The sequence below is a fragment of the Colias croceus genome, chromosome Z (genome assembly GCF_905220415.1).
Source record: "Colias croceus chromosome Z, ilColCroc2.1".
NCBI classification, from domain to species: domain Eukaryota; kingdom Metazoa; phylum Arthropoda; class Insecta; order Lepidoptera; family Pieridae; genus Colias; species Colias croceus.
Genome location: NC_059568.1, coordinates 14235843 through 14253450, shown reverse-complemented (window position 1 = coordinate 14253450; position 17608 = coordinate 14235843). Strand labels below are relative to the sequence as shown.

Here is a 17608-nt window from a genome sequence, read left to right as displayed (position 1 = left end):
TTAGGGTGCTTTTCTACCAATAACATAAGAGGGAAATGACGTCTAGGTGTGCTGTTAAAATATGTCAGGGTTTCCACCAAAGCTGGGCAAGGAAAATGTGTAGGATGCGATGCAAAATTATAGAACTAATAAACATTCCTCGCTACACGTCCTCTCACATCTCTGATTGAAAAGCACCCTTATAAAGATAACGTAAGGTCGCGTCGAATGTACCCCTGTCCCCGTAACATGATGTCATAAAGAAGTATTATTGCGAGTGTGGAAAAGTGACAGCTATAGAGGTCGTCTAGCGTCATCACTCTCTCAAACTGGAAATAATGCGGTAACTCTCTATCTTGGTATCATTACTTCTTTCATATTGAGTCCTTTATTTTTAGGGTGAAACGTGTAACGTGCACGGTAAATTCAGCATAAATTTGACTTGTGTTATGACACTGTATCCTACATGAATTTGAACGAAAGTATGACTTGTTATATGGGATCAGGAAATGTTAGGATACTGCAATAGATTACTTGACTGTGGTTTTTATAAATTGTGTTATAATATTATGCTGAGGCAGTTAGCACAATATGGAATATAAATTGTAGTCATAGTGTTGTCGGGTTGTATAAAGTATTAAAATTTGAGCTCAGTCAATGTGAAAATTTTCTATTTCTGAAGAACACAAAATAAAATGTGTTCCTATATTAACTATTTTATTTTGGGAATAAGATTGTTTTTTTAATGTTAAATAGAATTATAATACTAACATAGTTTTAAGGCCATTTTACTAACGACTATATGGATATTAAATTTATCTGAAATAAATGAAATAAATAAAAATTAATTTGTTTATAAAATTTATTCATATATTCCAAAAATCTGATCACAGAGGTTATTATTATTCTATGACTGAGTAATCCGCACGCCAAAGGCGACATAATTAAGGGACAAATATTTATTCCAATAATTGGTGTATGACTGTGTTCGTTATTAGCTTTATACGTAGATAATAATAATAATATTATTTTGAAAATGACATTCCCTTTGTTAATAACATTCCCGTTAAAAATAAAATTAAAATAATGTTAAAATGGTGAGTTAAACTCTTTGAAATATTTACTTTAGAAAAGTAAATTTTTTAAATTTACTTTTTAAAATAACATTCAAATTTTTGGAACGTTTTTTGGGTTAATAACTAACAAATTATGTCAAATACTAAATCAAACTAATCATGATATTATAAATGGTTAATATTCTACGTCTATTTTATCAAAGAAAATAAGTGACAATAGTCAATAGGGAGGAAGAAAAATATCTCTTCATTTCAGACAGGGCGCGTATAGATAATAATACAATCAAATAAATTGACTAATTATTGCTTCACGGTTCATGTCGTTTACACGTTGATTAGTTTTTGTTACTCTCTCGTTCCTCTGTTATTCTTTTTTCTAATAATGTTATTATTTATCCAGTAATATCGTTCATAATATATTAACGTTATTTATTGAAGAGTTCTAGAGTCGTATTCAATAATATTATGTTAGCATTAAATTGAATATTCTAGGCTTTATGAATACGAAAGCAGTACAAATCCATACTATTAATATTATAAATGCGAAAGTAACTCTGTCTGTCTGTTACTCAATCACCCCTTAACTACTGAACCAATTTGCATGAAATTTGGTATAGAGATATTTTGATACCCGAGAAAGGATGTAGGCTACTTTTTATCCCGGGAAATAGGATGGGTTTTATCCCGGAAATCCCACGGGAACGGGAACTATACGGGTTTTTCTTTGACTGCGCGGGCGATGCTGCGAATGGAAAGCTAGTATGTCATAAATTCAAAATCCTTAAAGTAACCTCAAGGCGTGATTGAGAAACAGACAGACAGACAGAGTAACTTTAGCATTTATAATATTAGTATGGATATATTATGAACTTGATTTATTCTATTTGTGTTACACTTGAAAGCTATCTTGAAAACAATTTTACTTGTTGAAAATTTCCAATCTCGAATATATTTGATCTCGCCGTTTCTGAAATAAAAGGAAATCGTTCTACATTCCATTGAACAGAACGTGTAGGTTAGGGTTTGTTTTCATGTCTTGAAACTACTTAAATTTTCTTGGCATCGTTTTATTTTGAAGATATTCGTGTAGTTTTGTGGTTCTTTATTTTTGTGTTTTTTATATTATGAGTTATTGAATTGTCTCCAATATTTATAGTTTGTGAGAAGAGTAGCACAGTAGTACTGAAGATAAAATATGCCGTAATATACTCATAGTTTCTAACATGTCACACAATAAATGTTCCAAACTATGATAATAAGATATAAAAACTATAGATAATAGAAATCTTGTTTACCATAATATTATAAAAAAAAAAGTTTTTTGATTTTTTATTTGTCAAAGAATACCTTATCATGCTTCATATAGATTAAAACTTGGATTATACAATATTCATTTAAACTTTATTCGATCCCAGTTATAACTTCACCGAGGTTTGCGCATCCATATTCTATAGGAAGTAACATTTATTGTTTTAGTTGGTTTCTCGTCTCCGGTAGGTATACAATATCGTCTCCAGCCTTTTGTGTAGTAATGTAAACAGAATCGTATCTCCGAGGGAATCTATGTTACACGATGTTTATCGACGTAAGGTTACCTGTACAAATAGGAGTTTATACAATATACTTTGTGATCAAATGTGCATGAGACTTAACTTTTTGACTATATTATTTGCAATGTATCAAGATGTGTTGTTATAGTTCAACCATCGATAAGTTAACAATTAATTAGCAAGGAAATAACTAAAAAGTTTACACGGAAATAAATTGCGTACCTAATAACTTAAGTACACATGAATAATTCAGTGGTATAAAAGGAACTTAAAAGCACAGAATCGAAAATTTTACCGAACAAAATTTTTTATCATTATAAAGTGTGTAAAATGCAAAATTTTAATGAAACTTCGTCGTGCTATTACGCCGTACAAATGCTTCGTTCGAGTAATTACTTAATTAAAGAGCGATTTATATAATAAGCTCCTTTTAAGAGAACCCAGTCACCGCACCGTCCTCGAGACGGGAACGCTGTCTTTCCAAATTTACCGTATTACCATGAAATTCTCTGTCAGCACCGAAACTTTCTAATTGTTATATTTTACCTAGTATAAAGAACGCTATTACCTTTTATTAGGAATCATTTTACCTTATACAGTATATTATATTGATCAGGGAGAATTTCAAAGAGTTGATCAAGATGAAAGGTATGCAAATGGTTGAATTGGAACTCTTGCATTTGGTAGGATTTTATCACACATAATATAGCTGGGGCAATTATAAAATTAAGGATTTTCTGTTACATTTGATAGTAATAAAATTAATATTATTAGCACACAAATATATAGTCTAACAGTCGGCAAATATTAGAATACTACAATTACCCTCGAGAGCGTGTGATGAGATTTACTCGTGAAAAAGGTGAAACAGCCGGAAATTTATTCAAAGAAAATTAATTTACAATTTTTCGGAAAGTCAATTTGGTGGCTATGAAGTCGAAAAGATTGGTAAATGTAAGCGTAAACGAGAGAGACTATGACGTCAGCGTTGAATCCAAGCTCGTTTTATATTCACTCGAATCGTGTTTCATTTTTATGCAATTTCACCGTTTGTCGCGATATTATTAGAGGAGGAAAGTTTTCATTTGAAGCCTATGTGTAACATGATTGTCGTGAATCTGATGCGGTATTTTAACATAAAATATGTAATAACAATAGCAATTGTTTCGTTAAAATCACGTTGTAGCATTTTGTAGAATGTGAAATGTGCCTGATCGAATATCATGACTGTGTGTACAGTATAATATAAAATTTTTAGTATCGAATGCATGACTAGTATCTTTAATTGATCAATGACTCAGTGACTGACAGGATCAAATTTAAATCATGAAATGTTGTTATGTTTATAGAATGTATGATAAGTTCAATTATAAATAACTAGCGGTCCGCCACTGCTTCGCCCGTGATACATATTTCGCAATAAAAGGTAGCCTATGTTCTTTCTCATGGTTCAAAGATTGTCTGTGCCAAATTTCATCAAAATCGGTTGAGAGGTAGGAGGCAGGTCGCGAACGTGTAAACCGGCCGCGACCTGCCTCCTTGATGATGAGCGCCGGATGGTGGAACAAATTCAAAATTCAAATTCAAATTGCTTTATTTGGAACGGGGATATAATCTTTCATCCGGTGCGGAGAGGCGGCGTGAGAAGCCCAGAAGTCCATTCACGCCGCCCCCCAGGAAGGTAGTGCTGGCAGCCTCCCGCCACAGCTCTAAGTCGCGTTGGCTGTCGCTGAAGGGCCTGCGGACGCGATTCTATCGAATACCCGCGGCCCCGTCAATACAGCGGCAAGGCGGAACAAAGTGGAGTTTAGTCGGTAAGTCCCTGCAATGTGCAGGGTGAGTCCGAAATAACCCAGAACCCTTTCCCCGAGCGCTCTGTGAGAAAAATGTGTGCGTGTACTAGTGTACACACGTAAGAAGTGAAACTTCTTTATGACCTTATTTTTCAAAAAATAATTTACTACCTATATGCAACTTTACAGAAATACGTCGAATCACGCGTGGTAGGGATAAGAAAAAGATGGCGCGTAATGGAATGATTTTTTTTCAAATGCTTTTCCATTTATACTTCATAAAAATCGATGATACGCAATATTTCGATGATACGCAATATACAAAGCGCTGAATGATTTTAACCCTTGATTCCAACTTGTTAGTTTTAGACTCAAACCTTTCAAAACATGTGTAACACTAAATCTCTATTTCAATTTTCATTTCAGTGTTTAATAACGAACGATTCGAGCGAATAAATACGTTGCTTTTAATAACTCTACATAATTATATGTACATTAATACTAAAATGCTTGATTCAAAGGGAGCATCGTTAATAATTGAGTGAAGGTCTCAAGTACTGTAATAATTTCTTACATGCAAAGCAGTGGAGAATAACAAATCGTCCTTTGACCAAACTTGCCTCTTTGCCAGAAGCTCAAATAATATCTGAACTCGACATTAAATCCATCTTACGTTATATTCTTGGTTATATTCAATGGAAACATCTTTGAAGTTAATTGAATTGTCTATGGGCTTGCGATGTAAGTCCATCCAGTAAAGTTTTATAAATATCAGAAACAAGGTTCAATCTCGCTGTCCAAAATATTTAACGAGATGTGAACAGTTGTTTCTATTTGCATCTAAGTAATTTTTTTATTCATACTTAGTTTTCGTCGCGTTACTTTTTAATAGGTATTATTAAAAAAATAGTTATAATCCTAAAGCAAGTATAGAAAAATCCATCGATCCAAAAACCATACAATATAATATTTCAAATACAACATGATTTTTTTATAAATTGATATTAAAATTAATATTTTTGTTATAATCACATCGTTTATTGTGTTGAAAACGAATTTCAAGTACTATATTATGTTTATACAATCAAATTCACTTATCGAGATATTCCCAGAACTGAACGTGTAGGTATTGTTATTACAAAGAAAATTAACTTTCAGATAAAACCCATCTAGATCAATTTATCATTCGAAAGCCTACGAATATTAAATTCAGTTATCTATATTCCGATTTCAGGAATGAAAGCGTAAAAAATGTTTTCGTATTGAATAATTGGAACGCCAATAAAATATTACGCAACATTTTTTTTTAGTTCACTGCTTTCCGATTGGATAATTTAATTTAATGTGCACAACTAACACTTCAGGCCTACCAATATTATAAGTCTGTCTGTCTATCTGTATGTGTGTCTGTACGCTTTCCTGATTACGGCGATGGATCCACCGCGCTTTTTAACTTGATATAAGACTATAAGAGTTTTCTTATGGTCTTATATTATTAGATTCTAATGAGTCCATATATTTTTGTATAAGTCTTTTGCTAGTAATTGAACTCAATTTGTTATTAATAAACTATCTTGGGGTAAGCCAAATTCCAAACATTCTTCAGTGCTGATATGACTACCAATCTGAATATAGGGCAGTTACAGGATTTTTCCTCCTTAGTTTTGTAAGGGGAAATTTTCATAGATAAGCAGGTATAATGAAATGACTTTCCACACGATGAACATATTAATATGTTATAATGTACTTTTGGTTTCCATCAGTATCATCGTCATTTGTGCAGCATCCCCATAATGCGGATCCAGTCGTCAAGGTATATATTTAAAAAGTGCTTTGGATTGCACTTTAATTTAAATTTTAGAATTACCCTATATAAAGATTTCTCACAGCGGCACACGATAGCAAGGTACAAAGTAACTAACGTTCCGTTGCGTAGTCTTTGACGCAAGGGGCGGGGACTATGCTTCAACGCGGCCGCACGCAGTTCTGATGCTTATGCGTGGGGCGGAACCGTGCGAATTGCACGCACAGCGCACTACTTACGCGTCGAAATCACAAGTCATGCGGACGTCGGCACATCCGATTGTGATTTAACTTTTTAACGGAATGATAATGAAAGTACTTGTTGCAATTTAACCGTAAATAACTTTAAGAAATAGTAATTCTTCAAAGAACAAAAACTAACGTATGCTAGCCGTTTGAGTATACGGTCAATCATTCATCATTATATTTTCAAGGCTCTTAATTAATATTTACGCGATCAAGTAAATAAATGATGACATATCCAACTGTTAACGAAATTGCTATTTCCGCATTTAAAAACTGTTCGATAAGTATTCTTTTGTTAAAATATACAATATGTTAACTTATCTCTTTTACGGAACAAATATCATAATTCACATATACAAAAATAATATAATTTATCCAACCCTAAGTGAAATTCCAAAGATTTTAAAGCAACATCATGACCTACAAATTGCAAGACATTAATGTTGCTCAAGTATACTGAATCGAATTAAGGAAAAGTATTATTGGAAAGTACGGGCTTATACATCAAAAACTGTCAACTCTGTCACGCTAATAAAGCCCTACGTAAAACAAACATAGTGTCAATGGTTATCTATAACGTCGACATCAACATCACCGTTTGAAAGGTTAGCAATTGATATAGTAGGACCCTTACCGGAGTCCGGCTCCGCCAAATATATCCTCACCATGCAGGATGACCTAACGAAGTTTTCATTAGCTTATCCATTGGCTCGTCTCGAAGCGTCAGTGCTGACGATATGAATCCGTTTAGAAGACATAACAAATTCCATTCTATTCAGTAAACAAAACATCTTACATCCGGCTATATTAACTCCTACGCAATTGTACCAAGAGCTTGTCGATAACTACTGACATATACCTGTAGATCGCAAGTTACCTTTAAATATAGAATTAAGTAAAAAACATTAGTTATTAAACATTTCTAAGATCGTTAGATAGTTCCAACAACAAAATCATTTTTGTATTACGTATTCCTTTAAACGCCATACAAGATTACAGATTATTTCATTGTTAAGCTTTGCCTACTCCGCATAATGGAGATAAGCTTAATTATAATTCCTAGTATTATGTACATCGCAATTACCACTGACAACTCACTATACTGTGTGCTAGAGTCTATTAAATATTGCACCGTTATAAATCCAAACAAATTCATCTGTGACGTCACGAGTGTATATTCGACAACTTCAAATCCCCGGTGTGAGAGCTAACTATTGATAAACGTCGTAAGTGCCCAGTGCAGTGTCATACCGATTTTATATTCGGAAACATAAAAATTTGAAAACCTATTTCAAACAATAACTAGATTTACGTGCAATCCCCAAAAAATAAACTATTTGTAGAGTGCTGCAATCAAATTACTGTACGGTCACCGGACAGCTCAGCCAGGCTGACATTGCACCCCGCGAGCCTAAACGCAGGGCACTGCTCGTTACATGATCGACGGAACACTCGCCTACGTGTGAGACTGTGGCCGCAATGTCTTCAGCGGAGGCCGAGTAATCCAGGCCAGTAATTCGCAGCTCTGCGCACTTCACTGGCATGGTCACCTTCACATTAACCTCGCCTAGCACCTCCCGCAATTTGGCGGCTAGAACATCCGCTTCTTTATTGCTGGAAGCACTAGGGATCTCCAATATCCTGGCACCGGTAACACCACGCTTAAAACGCATCGCACCAATACCGATATCACCGAGATCGATGCCACGGCGCGCATCCGTCATGATCTTGGCACCTATAACACAAGAAAGGGCTAGTCAAAATATCGATTTCCATCAGGGGTAATAAACTTTTCAATCTTGGAGAATGTTTCGTTTACGGGTCGGCAGTTCCGTATTTACGGTCAGCCTTAGTTAGAAAGTATCGAGTTTACTCCTTGCAAAGATAAATAATTTTACACTTTGCTATGCACAAAACTTTTAATGCGGAAGTTATCCTTGTGGAGTACTGTTTTGTTATCGATACTTTAACAAGTTTATGTTTGTTGTGAATTTTTGATGAGATTTTAGAGTTTGATTCAATTTAATATGATAAAGATGATCCATTTAGTCAACTTTCAAATGTTTCTTTTAAATTGATAAGACATGTTGTGTGCCTGTTACATAAAGTAAGTAGATTGATGAGAAGTGGTGTGATTGTGTAGTCGTTTTTCAAGACTTAATGCCTCCCTTGTATTGTTTTGGACGACACAACCATCAGAGAAAAGTGCATGTATATTTATTTGTTCCAAGTTGGTTACATGAAACTATTATTTAAAAATAATTATTTGAACCTCATTTCACTAATACGTTTTTTTAACTGTTGCTCCCTTTGACAATATAGCTTTTTTGTTTTAAATTGTTTAGACATGTATTGTTCACATGGTGGCATATAAAAAAAAGTGGCATATAAACACGTAAAACCGTAGGAAGAAGCCACTACCTACCTGTATACATTATCATACTATGGCGCCTTGTTTACGCGACACTATTCTACCGTTGGGTGGCCAAGTGTCAGTTTGCATTACTACTTGATTACTACGAACTCTGATCCCTGAACATGACATAAGATTATATTAATAAATTATTTAATGTTTACTTCCCCCTTCCACGCCGACCTTGCTCAGGTTCAGTTGAGTGTGAAATGTGATGCGCTGACTTTTAATAGATTCAAATGTGAATTAATGTGTCGATGTCACAAAAATAAGCTGACGAGTTCAGTGATCAATACATTTTAGAGATAATGAATATTAAAGACACCACACTTTATTGTATAGGTAAACAGAAACTTTGGCTTTGCTCGTGTGCCTTTGTTTTAGACGAATTGACAAAATTCTGTTAGTTTTACAGAAAAATAATCGGAATAAGTGCATAATACCTTTGTTCAATAGTAACTAATCGAGTGCTAAATCATCATAATCGTCACCACCACGATCATCATCATCATCCCAAATTGTTTCCATTACAAAAACATTTTGCCTGTTTTGGTATGTTTTTGACATAATATAGACCACAGTGCGTAGAACTAAATCAGTAGTAAGTCAACTGTTTATTTACAGTCGAACAAACAACTTCGTCTGTTTATTCTGTTTCCTCACGTTTACATTTAGCAATATATTACCGTGTAAAACACAATACGGATAATTGTTCTACACGGAACAAGCTGCCTGATTGATTGATCGATTGCTTCGTCCATCAATCTTGTAATCAATAATTAATTACTTGATGATCTTACAATTTCTACGTTAATTTAATTTTGGTTGCGTTGTAACTGATTAGGGTTTAGCATAACACAGTTCTTAGTATAGTTATAATATGTAGTTGTTTGTAGCGATATATGATCCTCTTTTATATAACAAAATTTTATTATTGTAGCACTTGTGTCCCCTAATAGTCTAAGATCCGGTATGAGAAAACTATATACCAATCTGATTAGATGAAACAATTGTTGTAGGATGATTTCAATATCTTGAATTTATATACATTTCTTATCTATGCTTTCCACTGTAAGTCTGCTGCATTTAAGATTAATTAACAACTAAATAATTTATAATTTTTCTCTAATACTATCTCTATCCCATCTCATGCGTTTTATAAATGTCGATTTTTTCTATGACATTAAATAAAAATCCAAGATCCATAATATCGACGTTGAATTCTAAAGATATTATTTGGCTATCGTATAAAACATCAATATTAAAATAAACCTTTCAATTTACCACCGTAAAGATAAAATATGTAACTCCGTAACTATGCAACAATGTAAATAAGTGCTACATATGTATTTTTCTAACGATTGTGTCGCTGATCATTCTCATGAATTGCATAAAGCTATACATTATATTTATTCCCTTTCATAATAGTGTGGGTCGTGGATCAGGCCACATCGGAATTGTTTATTTTTTGTATGGTGAGTTAACCCTTTACCATTGTTAAATTAATAATCATGATTGTTATATTTTTTACCTACTTACAGTTTAGGTAATTTTGACACTATATTTTTTTATATTTTAACAATTTTATTTAACCGACTTCAAAAAAAGGAGGAGGCTATCAATTCGGCCGGTATGTTTTTTTTATGTATGTACACCGATTACTCCGAGGTTTCTGAACCGATTTACGTGATTCTTTTTTTGTTCGATGCGGGATGGTGTCGAATTGGTCCCATAAAAATTTTATTCGGATAGGCCCAGTAGTTTTTATTTTATGAGCATTTTTGTCTGTATTTATAAATGTTGCAAGTGCAAGTTTGAAGTCGGTTGTTTTTAACGCAGTTATTTATCACTTGTTACGAAAAGATTTTCTTGATCCTGCAAATTACAAAAATATCTTGCTCACAAATGATTGCGACTTAATAATTTAAAACATTAGGTGCTAGTTTTAATGACTAATTTAGAAAATTATTACCGATTATGTCTCTTTAATTTTTTTTTTAAATTTTCTACACAAAAGTAACATTTTATCGAGATACGTGATATAACAAATACAGAGTACATTTATTTAACCTGTAGAAAAGACTTAACTTATCAACTTAATTAACGATACTTCAAGCGGAATCCAAACTGACTAAGAATATTATAGTACACGTATGTACCTATCCCTTGTTCCAGGTGGAAATGCTGTACCAGCGTTACTTCCTACGAATGAATCAAACGAACATGACAACCCTCCTCGGCCTCTTGCTGGGCGTGGGCGTGGGCTTGGTTGCCGTACAGGTCCGCTCGCTGCTCCACGCCCAAAACTACCTGGCGCAGACGCTCCATGTTCCTTTGAACCTGTCGAGCTTTGCCCTGGTTGACCCGGATCCATACAGGTAAGAAACCATCAAGCGTAAAAGAATTAATTAAAAAAAACTTAACCTCCACAATATTATCAAAACTAGACCAAATCTAAATGGGAATACACACAACCACCACCTTCTTTTTATAGTCGGTTGAAAACAATAATTAATTATCTTTTCATAAAAATAACTTAGTGACAACGTATCTACGAAATATTCGTAGCTGTTTGTAAAATTTCGTTGTTATAAAATTTAATTTGTGTCTTACGTATCTGCCAAATAATCTTTGATGTTTCGAAGATTGTAGCAGTAATCAATGGTTGGTGAGATTCTTAAAGGTATTAAATGGGATTAACACGGTTCGGGGCGTATTAAAAGATAAGGGTGCTAATGGATCGATTTGTGATTGATTGATATTGTGAATGTTTTCTTTGTTTGTATAATTTATTGGGTATCTATTCTTAAAAGGCACCTAACATTATCTTTGAGGATTATCGAAATTGCTTTATAAAATATAGGTTTTTGTTTCCGATGGATAAATTCAGTTAGAAACCGATAAAAACATATCCTTTGATTTTAGGTCATCCGACTGGGTGTCCTATATGCATCGTTTTATTAAATTTATCCACTTAATATCGCAGAATAGTACCAGGGTCAGTTACTTATAACACTACCTAATATATTTTACTTTTATCTTATCCATAGTTTAATCGTGCAATTAAATTTATGAACACCTCGTACTATCACCCAGCCCTTTAATAAAACACTTTATGATATGTTTTGTTACAGCTATCTATACGCATTATCGACTGAACAACCCGACCAATCCGTGACCAGCTCCACCGACTTCACCGAACCGAGTCCGCTACAAGTGATGCGAGTATACTTCGAAAAGGAACGGGTGGCGCATCTGGTTAACGTCGTACTCTTTGGCCTGGCCGCTCTGATTTACACCTGTGAGTGTTGTTATTTTTGTCAAAGAGTAAGAAACGATAAGTCCAAGATCAGATCAGAGTGAGCGAGCGTAAAAATAATTTCCGACTTTTAATAATTTGACTTATGGATTTTCAAATACGATTATAACGGATGATTTATTTTTAAATCAGTCCTAAATCCAGGAGTATCACCAAGCTATATCTCACATAATTAACTTCTTCATTCACATCAAAGTAAACATAAACACCGTAACAAATTACCGCAGTAATTCTGCAGTACAATATCAAAGATTAACAGACCCCATAAAGCCGTTGTGCACTCAATATGTTTTAGACTAACTAATTACAAAACAATGCACCTACATTGTAGGAGCACGTAAGCCGGCACCTTTGACGCTCCCTTAAGACCGGTTTATACCGGTTTATTACGGTGGTAGCATCTAGAAGCAATTATAGCACTGCCGTTGCAAGCAACGCGTTTATATGAAGAGCCCTTTGCAAGATTCCTGCGGATTATACGCTACGAATTAGTCGAATAATGAATAGTTCCAACTTCGCCAAGTTTGAGGCTGACAGTTCTTGCAAAATACTCGAAATGCGTAGCGTACGTAAACTTTTCAAGCGACTTTAGAATCAGGGGTTTAAGAATTTTCTGTCTTAAAACTTCGGGATTTATGGTTCAAAACATAAAATATATTTTTAAAGTCGCGATGTAGAATTGTAGAGCTATCATTTAATTTTAATTACTTAAGATTATTATACAATAAAAACAATACTAATAAACTTCATTCATAAGCAACATAGATCTACACGATGGGCATTTTATAAGTCAAACTATTTGACCGCTGTAATATAGTTTGAATCAAGGGTTTTTTTTTTATTATAACAATTAATGAATTTTTATACATTGCGTAATTTCTTGTGCTAGGTCTTTTGGCGTGCCTTAGCCGACCGGCAATGAATGAGATCTACCTGCTGACAATTTCTTACATCGTACTCGCTACATTCCTGCTTACCGAGAGCTCTCTTTCTGGAACGGCCGTTCTAAGGTAAGATTACATTATTGATTAACATTTCATATATTATAATAAACTAGCGGTCCGCCTCGGTTTCGCCCGTGGTACATATTTAAGTTTTCTCTCCATAAGAACCAGCCTCGTACTTAAAAGAACATAATAAAAAAGAATTATCGAAATCGGTCCACCCGTTCACGCGTGATGCCTGACCAAGGAAAATAGAGATTCATTTTTATATATAAAGATTTTCATGTGAATTATTGCAGCCCTTTTCAATAGATTTAGTAATATAAATCTACAAATTTATAGTATTATAACTAGCTGGTGCGTTGTGCGCGGGCTGCAAGCAGCCCGCGAGCCCCTTTTGCCCCTGGGTTGAAGCAATAGGGCAGTCATTAGAAAATGTGTTAGAATTCCCAGTCCATTTGTAATTTTCTGCTAACAGCGATTCTACAGTCAGTCGGTAATGCTTATAAATTCCCCATTCAAATATTTTCCACTCCAGGGGGCTGTCCACCTTCGAGGGAGCGTAGTGCGCGGGCTGCAAGCAGCCCGCGAGCCCCTTTTGCCCCTGGGTTGAAGCAATAGGGCAGTCATTAGAAAATGTGTTAAAATTCCCAGTCCATTTGTAATTTTCTGCTAACAGCGATTCCACAGTCAATCGGAAGTGCTTATAAATTTCAAATTCAAATATTTTCTATTCCGGGGGGCGGTTCACCTTCGAGGGTGCGTGGTGCGCGAGCTGCAAGCAGCTCGCGGCTCATCCCAGGGCAGAAAGCTTCAGTCATTTGAAAATGCATTCAAATTTCCTATCCATTTCTTACATCTCCTAACAGCGATTCTACAGTCAGTCGGTAATGCTTATAAATTCCCCATTCAAGTATTTTCCACTCCGGGAGGCTGTCCACCTTCGAGGGAGCGTAGTGCGCGGGCTGCAAGCAGCCCGCGAAGCATCCCAGGGCAGAAATCTTCAGTTATATGAAAATGCGTTAAAATTCCCCGTCAATTTGCTTTTATCTGCTAACAGCGATTCTACAGTCAGTCGTTAATGCTTATAAATTCCCCATTCAAGTATTTTCCACTCCGGGAGGCTGTCCACCTTCGAGGGAGCGTAGTGCTCGGGCTGCAAGCAGCCCGCGAAGCATCCCAGGGCAGAAATCTTCAGTCATTTGAAAATGCATTCGAATTTCCTATCCATTTGTTACATCTCCTAACAGCGATTCTACAGTCTGTCGGTAATGCTTATAAATTCCCCATTCAAATATTTTCTATTCCGGGGGGCTGTCCACCTTCGAGGTTGCGTGGTGCGCGAGCTGCAAGCAGCTCGCGGCTCATCCCAGGGCAGAAATCTTCAGTCATTTGAAAATGCATTCGAATTTCCTATCCATTTGTTACATCTCCTAACAGCGATTCTACAGTCAGTCGGTAATGCTTATAAATTCCCCATTCAAATATTTTCTATTCCGGTGGGCTGTCCACCTTCGAGGTTGCGTGGTGCGCGAGCTGCAAGCAGCTCGCGGCTCATCCCAGGGCAGAAATCTTCAGTCATTTGAAAATGCATTCGAATTTCCTTTCCATTTGTAACATCTGCTAACAGCGATTCTACAGTCAGTCGAAACTGCTTATAAATTACTTATTACTTAAATGTTATTAAATTTTTGAAACGTCTTATCGATAGCGGACAGTGACTTTTCATAATAAACTGTTCAAGAGTTAACCTAACACGCTCGTCGCTTCGCTTCTCGCTACCTATTTGAATATTTAGGCCGGCCGCTGCCGCGACTCGCTCGCTTCGCTCGCTTGGCTCGTGCGATAGGTAGTTCAAAAGTTAACCTAACACGCTCGTCGCTTCGCTCCTCGCTACCTATTTGAATATTTAGGCCGACCGCTGCCGTGACTCGCTCGCTTCGCTCGCATGGCTCGTGTGGTAGTTCAAAAGTTACCTTACACGCTCGTCGCTTCGCTCCTCGCTACTTTAACTGCTTATAAATTACTTATTCAAATATTGGTAAAATTTTTGAAACGTCTTATCGATAGCGAGCAGTGACTTTTCATAATAAACTGTTCAAGAGTTAACCTAACACGCTCGTCGCTTCGCTCCTCGCTACCTATTTGAATATTTAGGCCGGCCGCTGACGTAACTCGCTCGCTTCGCTCGCTTGGCTCGTGCGGTAAGTAGTTCAAAAGTTAACCTAACACGCTCGTCACTTCGCTCCTCGCCACTATTTGAATATATACGCCGGCCGCTGCCGTGACTCGCTCGCTTCGCTCGCTTGGCTCGTGTGGTAGTTCAAAAGTTAACCTTACACGCTCGTCGCTTCGCTCCTCGCTACCTATTTGAATATTTACGCTGGTCGCTGCCGTGACTCGCTCGCTTCGCTCGCTTAGCTCGTGCGGTAGTTCAAAAATTAATAAATATTTTCTACTCCGGGAGGCTGTCGACCCTCGAAGTTGCGCGGTGCGCGGGCAGCAAGCAGCCCGCGGTGCCGTCTTTTGCCGATGCTATTCAATTACCCTTCCTACTATGGAAATTTCAATACAAAATTTTCGAAAAAAAAATTTCGCTTTTTAGCAAAAATTTTTATGTGCCTGGAAGCGGACCAAGTTTTTAAACATTTTTTACCTTGGCTACCCCAACCTAAGTGCCACCAGTTCAGAGAGCCGTTGAATTTCGTGATGTATGGAAAATGGAAACTGGGGGTCGGAGAGAAATTCTGAGTATGCAGTTTTGTAAATCTGACCAATCAAAGCACAGAAGTCAATTTTCAGACCGATCGTGACGGAACCGGCGCCACCATCTTGCTTTGAAAAATTGGCCATTTTTTGAAAAAAAATTGCGTCCAATTTGAAATTTCTCGATTGCCCTGGTAGCGCCCCATCTTCCTGATCATTTTTTAGTTCTACACCCCCCACCTATCTCGCGCCGTTTCAGAGAGCCGTCGAATTTTGCATTGTATGAAACTCGGAAACCAGCGATGGAAACTCGATTATGAGTATGCCAACTTAATATGCGACTCGATTAAAGCCCCTGTGCCAAGTTTCAGCGTGATCGGACCAGCGATGGCCGTTTTAGAATTTGTATGGCGGCGGCCATTTTTTCCGCCATTTTGAATTTTTTTCACTATCTGTGGTAATTGCTCGAGGTCTACTACAAGTTTAGTTTGAGCACCCCAGATGCAGCTGCTACCGTTTGCGCGGGCCGTTGACCGTCTTCGCGAGATGTGGGAAAGTTTAAGATTTCGGATTTTTCTGGATATCCTGGGAGCTGGGCGAGTACGAACATGGTGTGAGTGTATTTCCGCGACGCGCCACCTTGGCTAAATTTACGTTTTTATGTTTGCGCCAAAAATGGAAAAATTCCAAATTCGAGCATCCCACTACGGCTCCCTGGTAGCGTCCCAGGGTGGTGATCATTTTTAGTTCGGGGACCCCCCACCCAACTCGCACCGTTTCTGCGGGCCGTTGGATTTTACGTTGTATGGAAGTTGGAAACGGGGGCCCGGAGCCACTCGAACGGGGCACCGATCGATTCGCCGTCTCGAACAGAGCACGTGTGCCAAATTTGAGACGTAAGGATTCATAAACGGCGATTTTGGCAAAGTACGGCGGCCATCTTGTTTTCGCGAAAATCCCCATTTTTCCACCACCCCTGGTAATCGCCACCAGTTCCGAGCATTTTTTGTTCAGACACCCCCCTCCAAGTGGCACCGTTTCCGCGCACCTCCAGGGGTCCACTCTCTTGTCCAGGGTGTTGGAGTTGTCAATATTTTTCCGGTGGTCACTCGCCGCACCTCTATACGATCACGTCGAAATCCCCCCAACTTTCCGCGTAGTTTCCGAGAAACCCGATGTCAGTCAGTCAGTGAGTGGTAGTGTAGCTTTATATATTATAATAAATAAAAAACGTACATGATATTTGGAGTATTCGCGATATATTTGGAGTATTCGCGATATATTTGGAGTATTCGCGATATATTTCTTTTTCTATTAGTCAGACTCTCAACTTATTATAAAACTTCTGCCAAATAAGATCAAGAAGTTCTTTTTATAAATAAAACTAAAGATTACATTTTTTTTATTTTGCAATGTTCAAATAACTGTTTGAAAAACACAAACAATGTTTGGAAACAGTTGCACAAATGAATACTTCGTTGTCACAAATAAAACTAAACAACTCCAAACACTCGGTCTAATTTAGCCTCGAGAATTTTTAGAGGTCTCTTTGGAGCACACTCCTAACCACTAAGCAATTTTAATCCACATCCAGCTAACATTTTCACCTCTTTTACCAAGCTGGCCAAGTTTATAGAGCGCTTAAATAAATTCTTATACAATATATTATGTATTGTTTGTGCGGGGTAGTTACATATTTGCTGTCGATTATAATGAAAAACGTATACTAGCAGTCAGTCGACGGTGTGCTGTGGAACTGAAAGCACGTCTTTGCATTGC

General features: G+C 36.7%; 1 protein-coding gene across 1 annotated transcript in view; it reads left to right on the top strand.

Moving 5' to 3' along the window:
* The window catches only part of LOC123705545 (adenylate cyclase type 6), a 229186-nt gene that overhangs the window by 137632 nt on the left and 73946 nt on the right, over positions 1 to 17608 (top strand). Inside the window, exons 6-8 of the mRNA XM_045654375.1 lie at positions 11036 to 11238; positions 11995 to 12161; positions 13069 to 13189. Of these exons, the coding sequence (XP_045510331.1) occupies positions 11036 to 11238; positions 11995 to 12161; positions 13069 to 13189 (491 nt within the window). The remainder of the gene's footprint in view (positions 1 to 11035; positions 11239 to 11994; positions 12162 to 13068; positions 13190 to 17608) is intronic.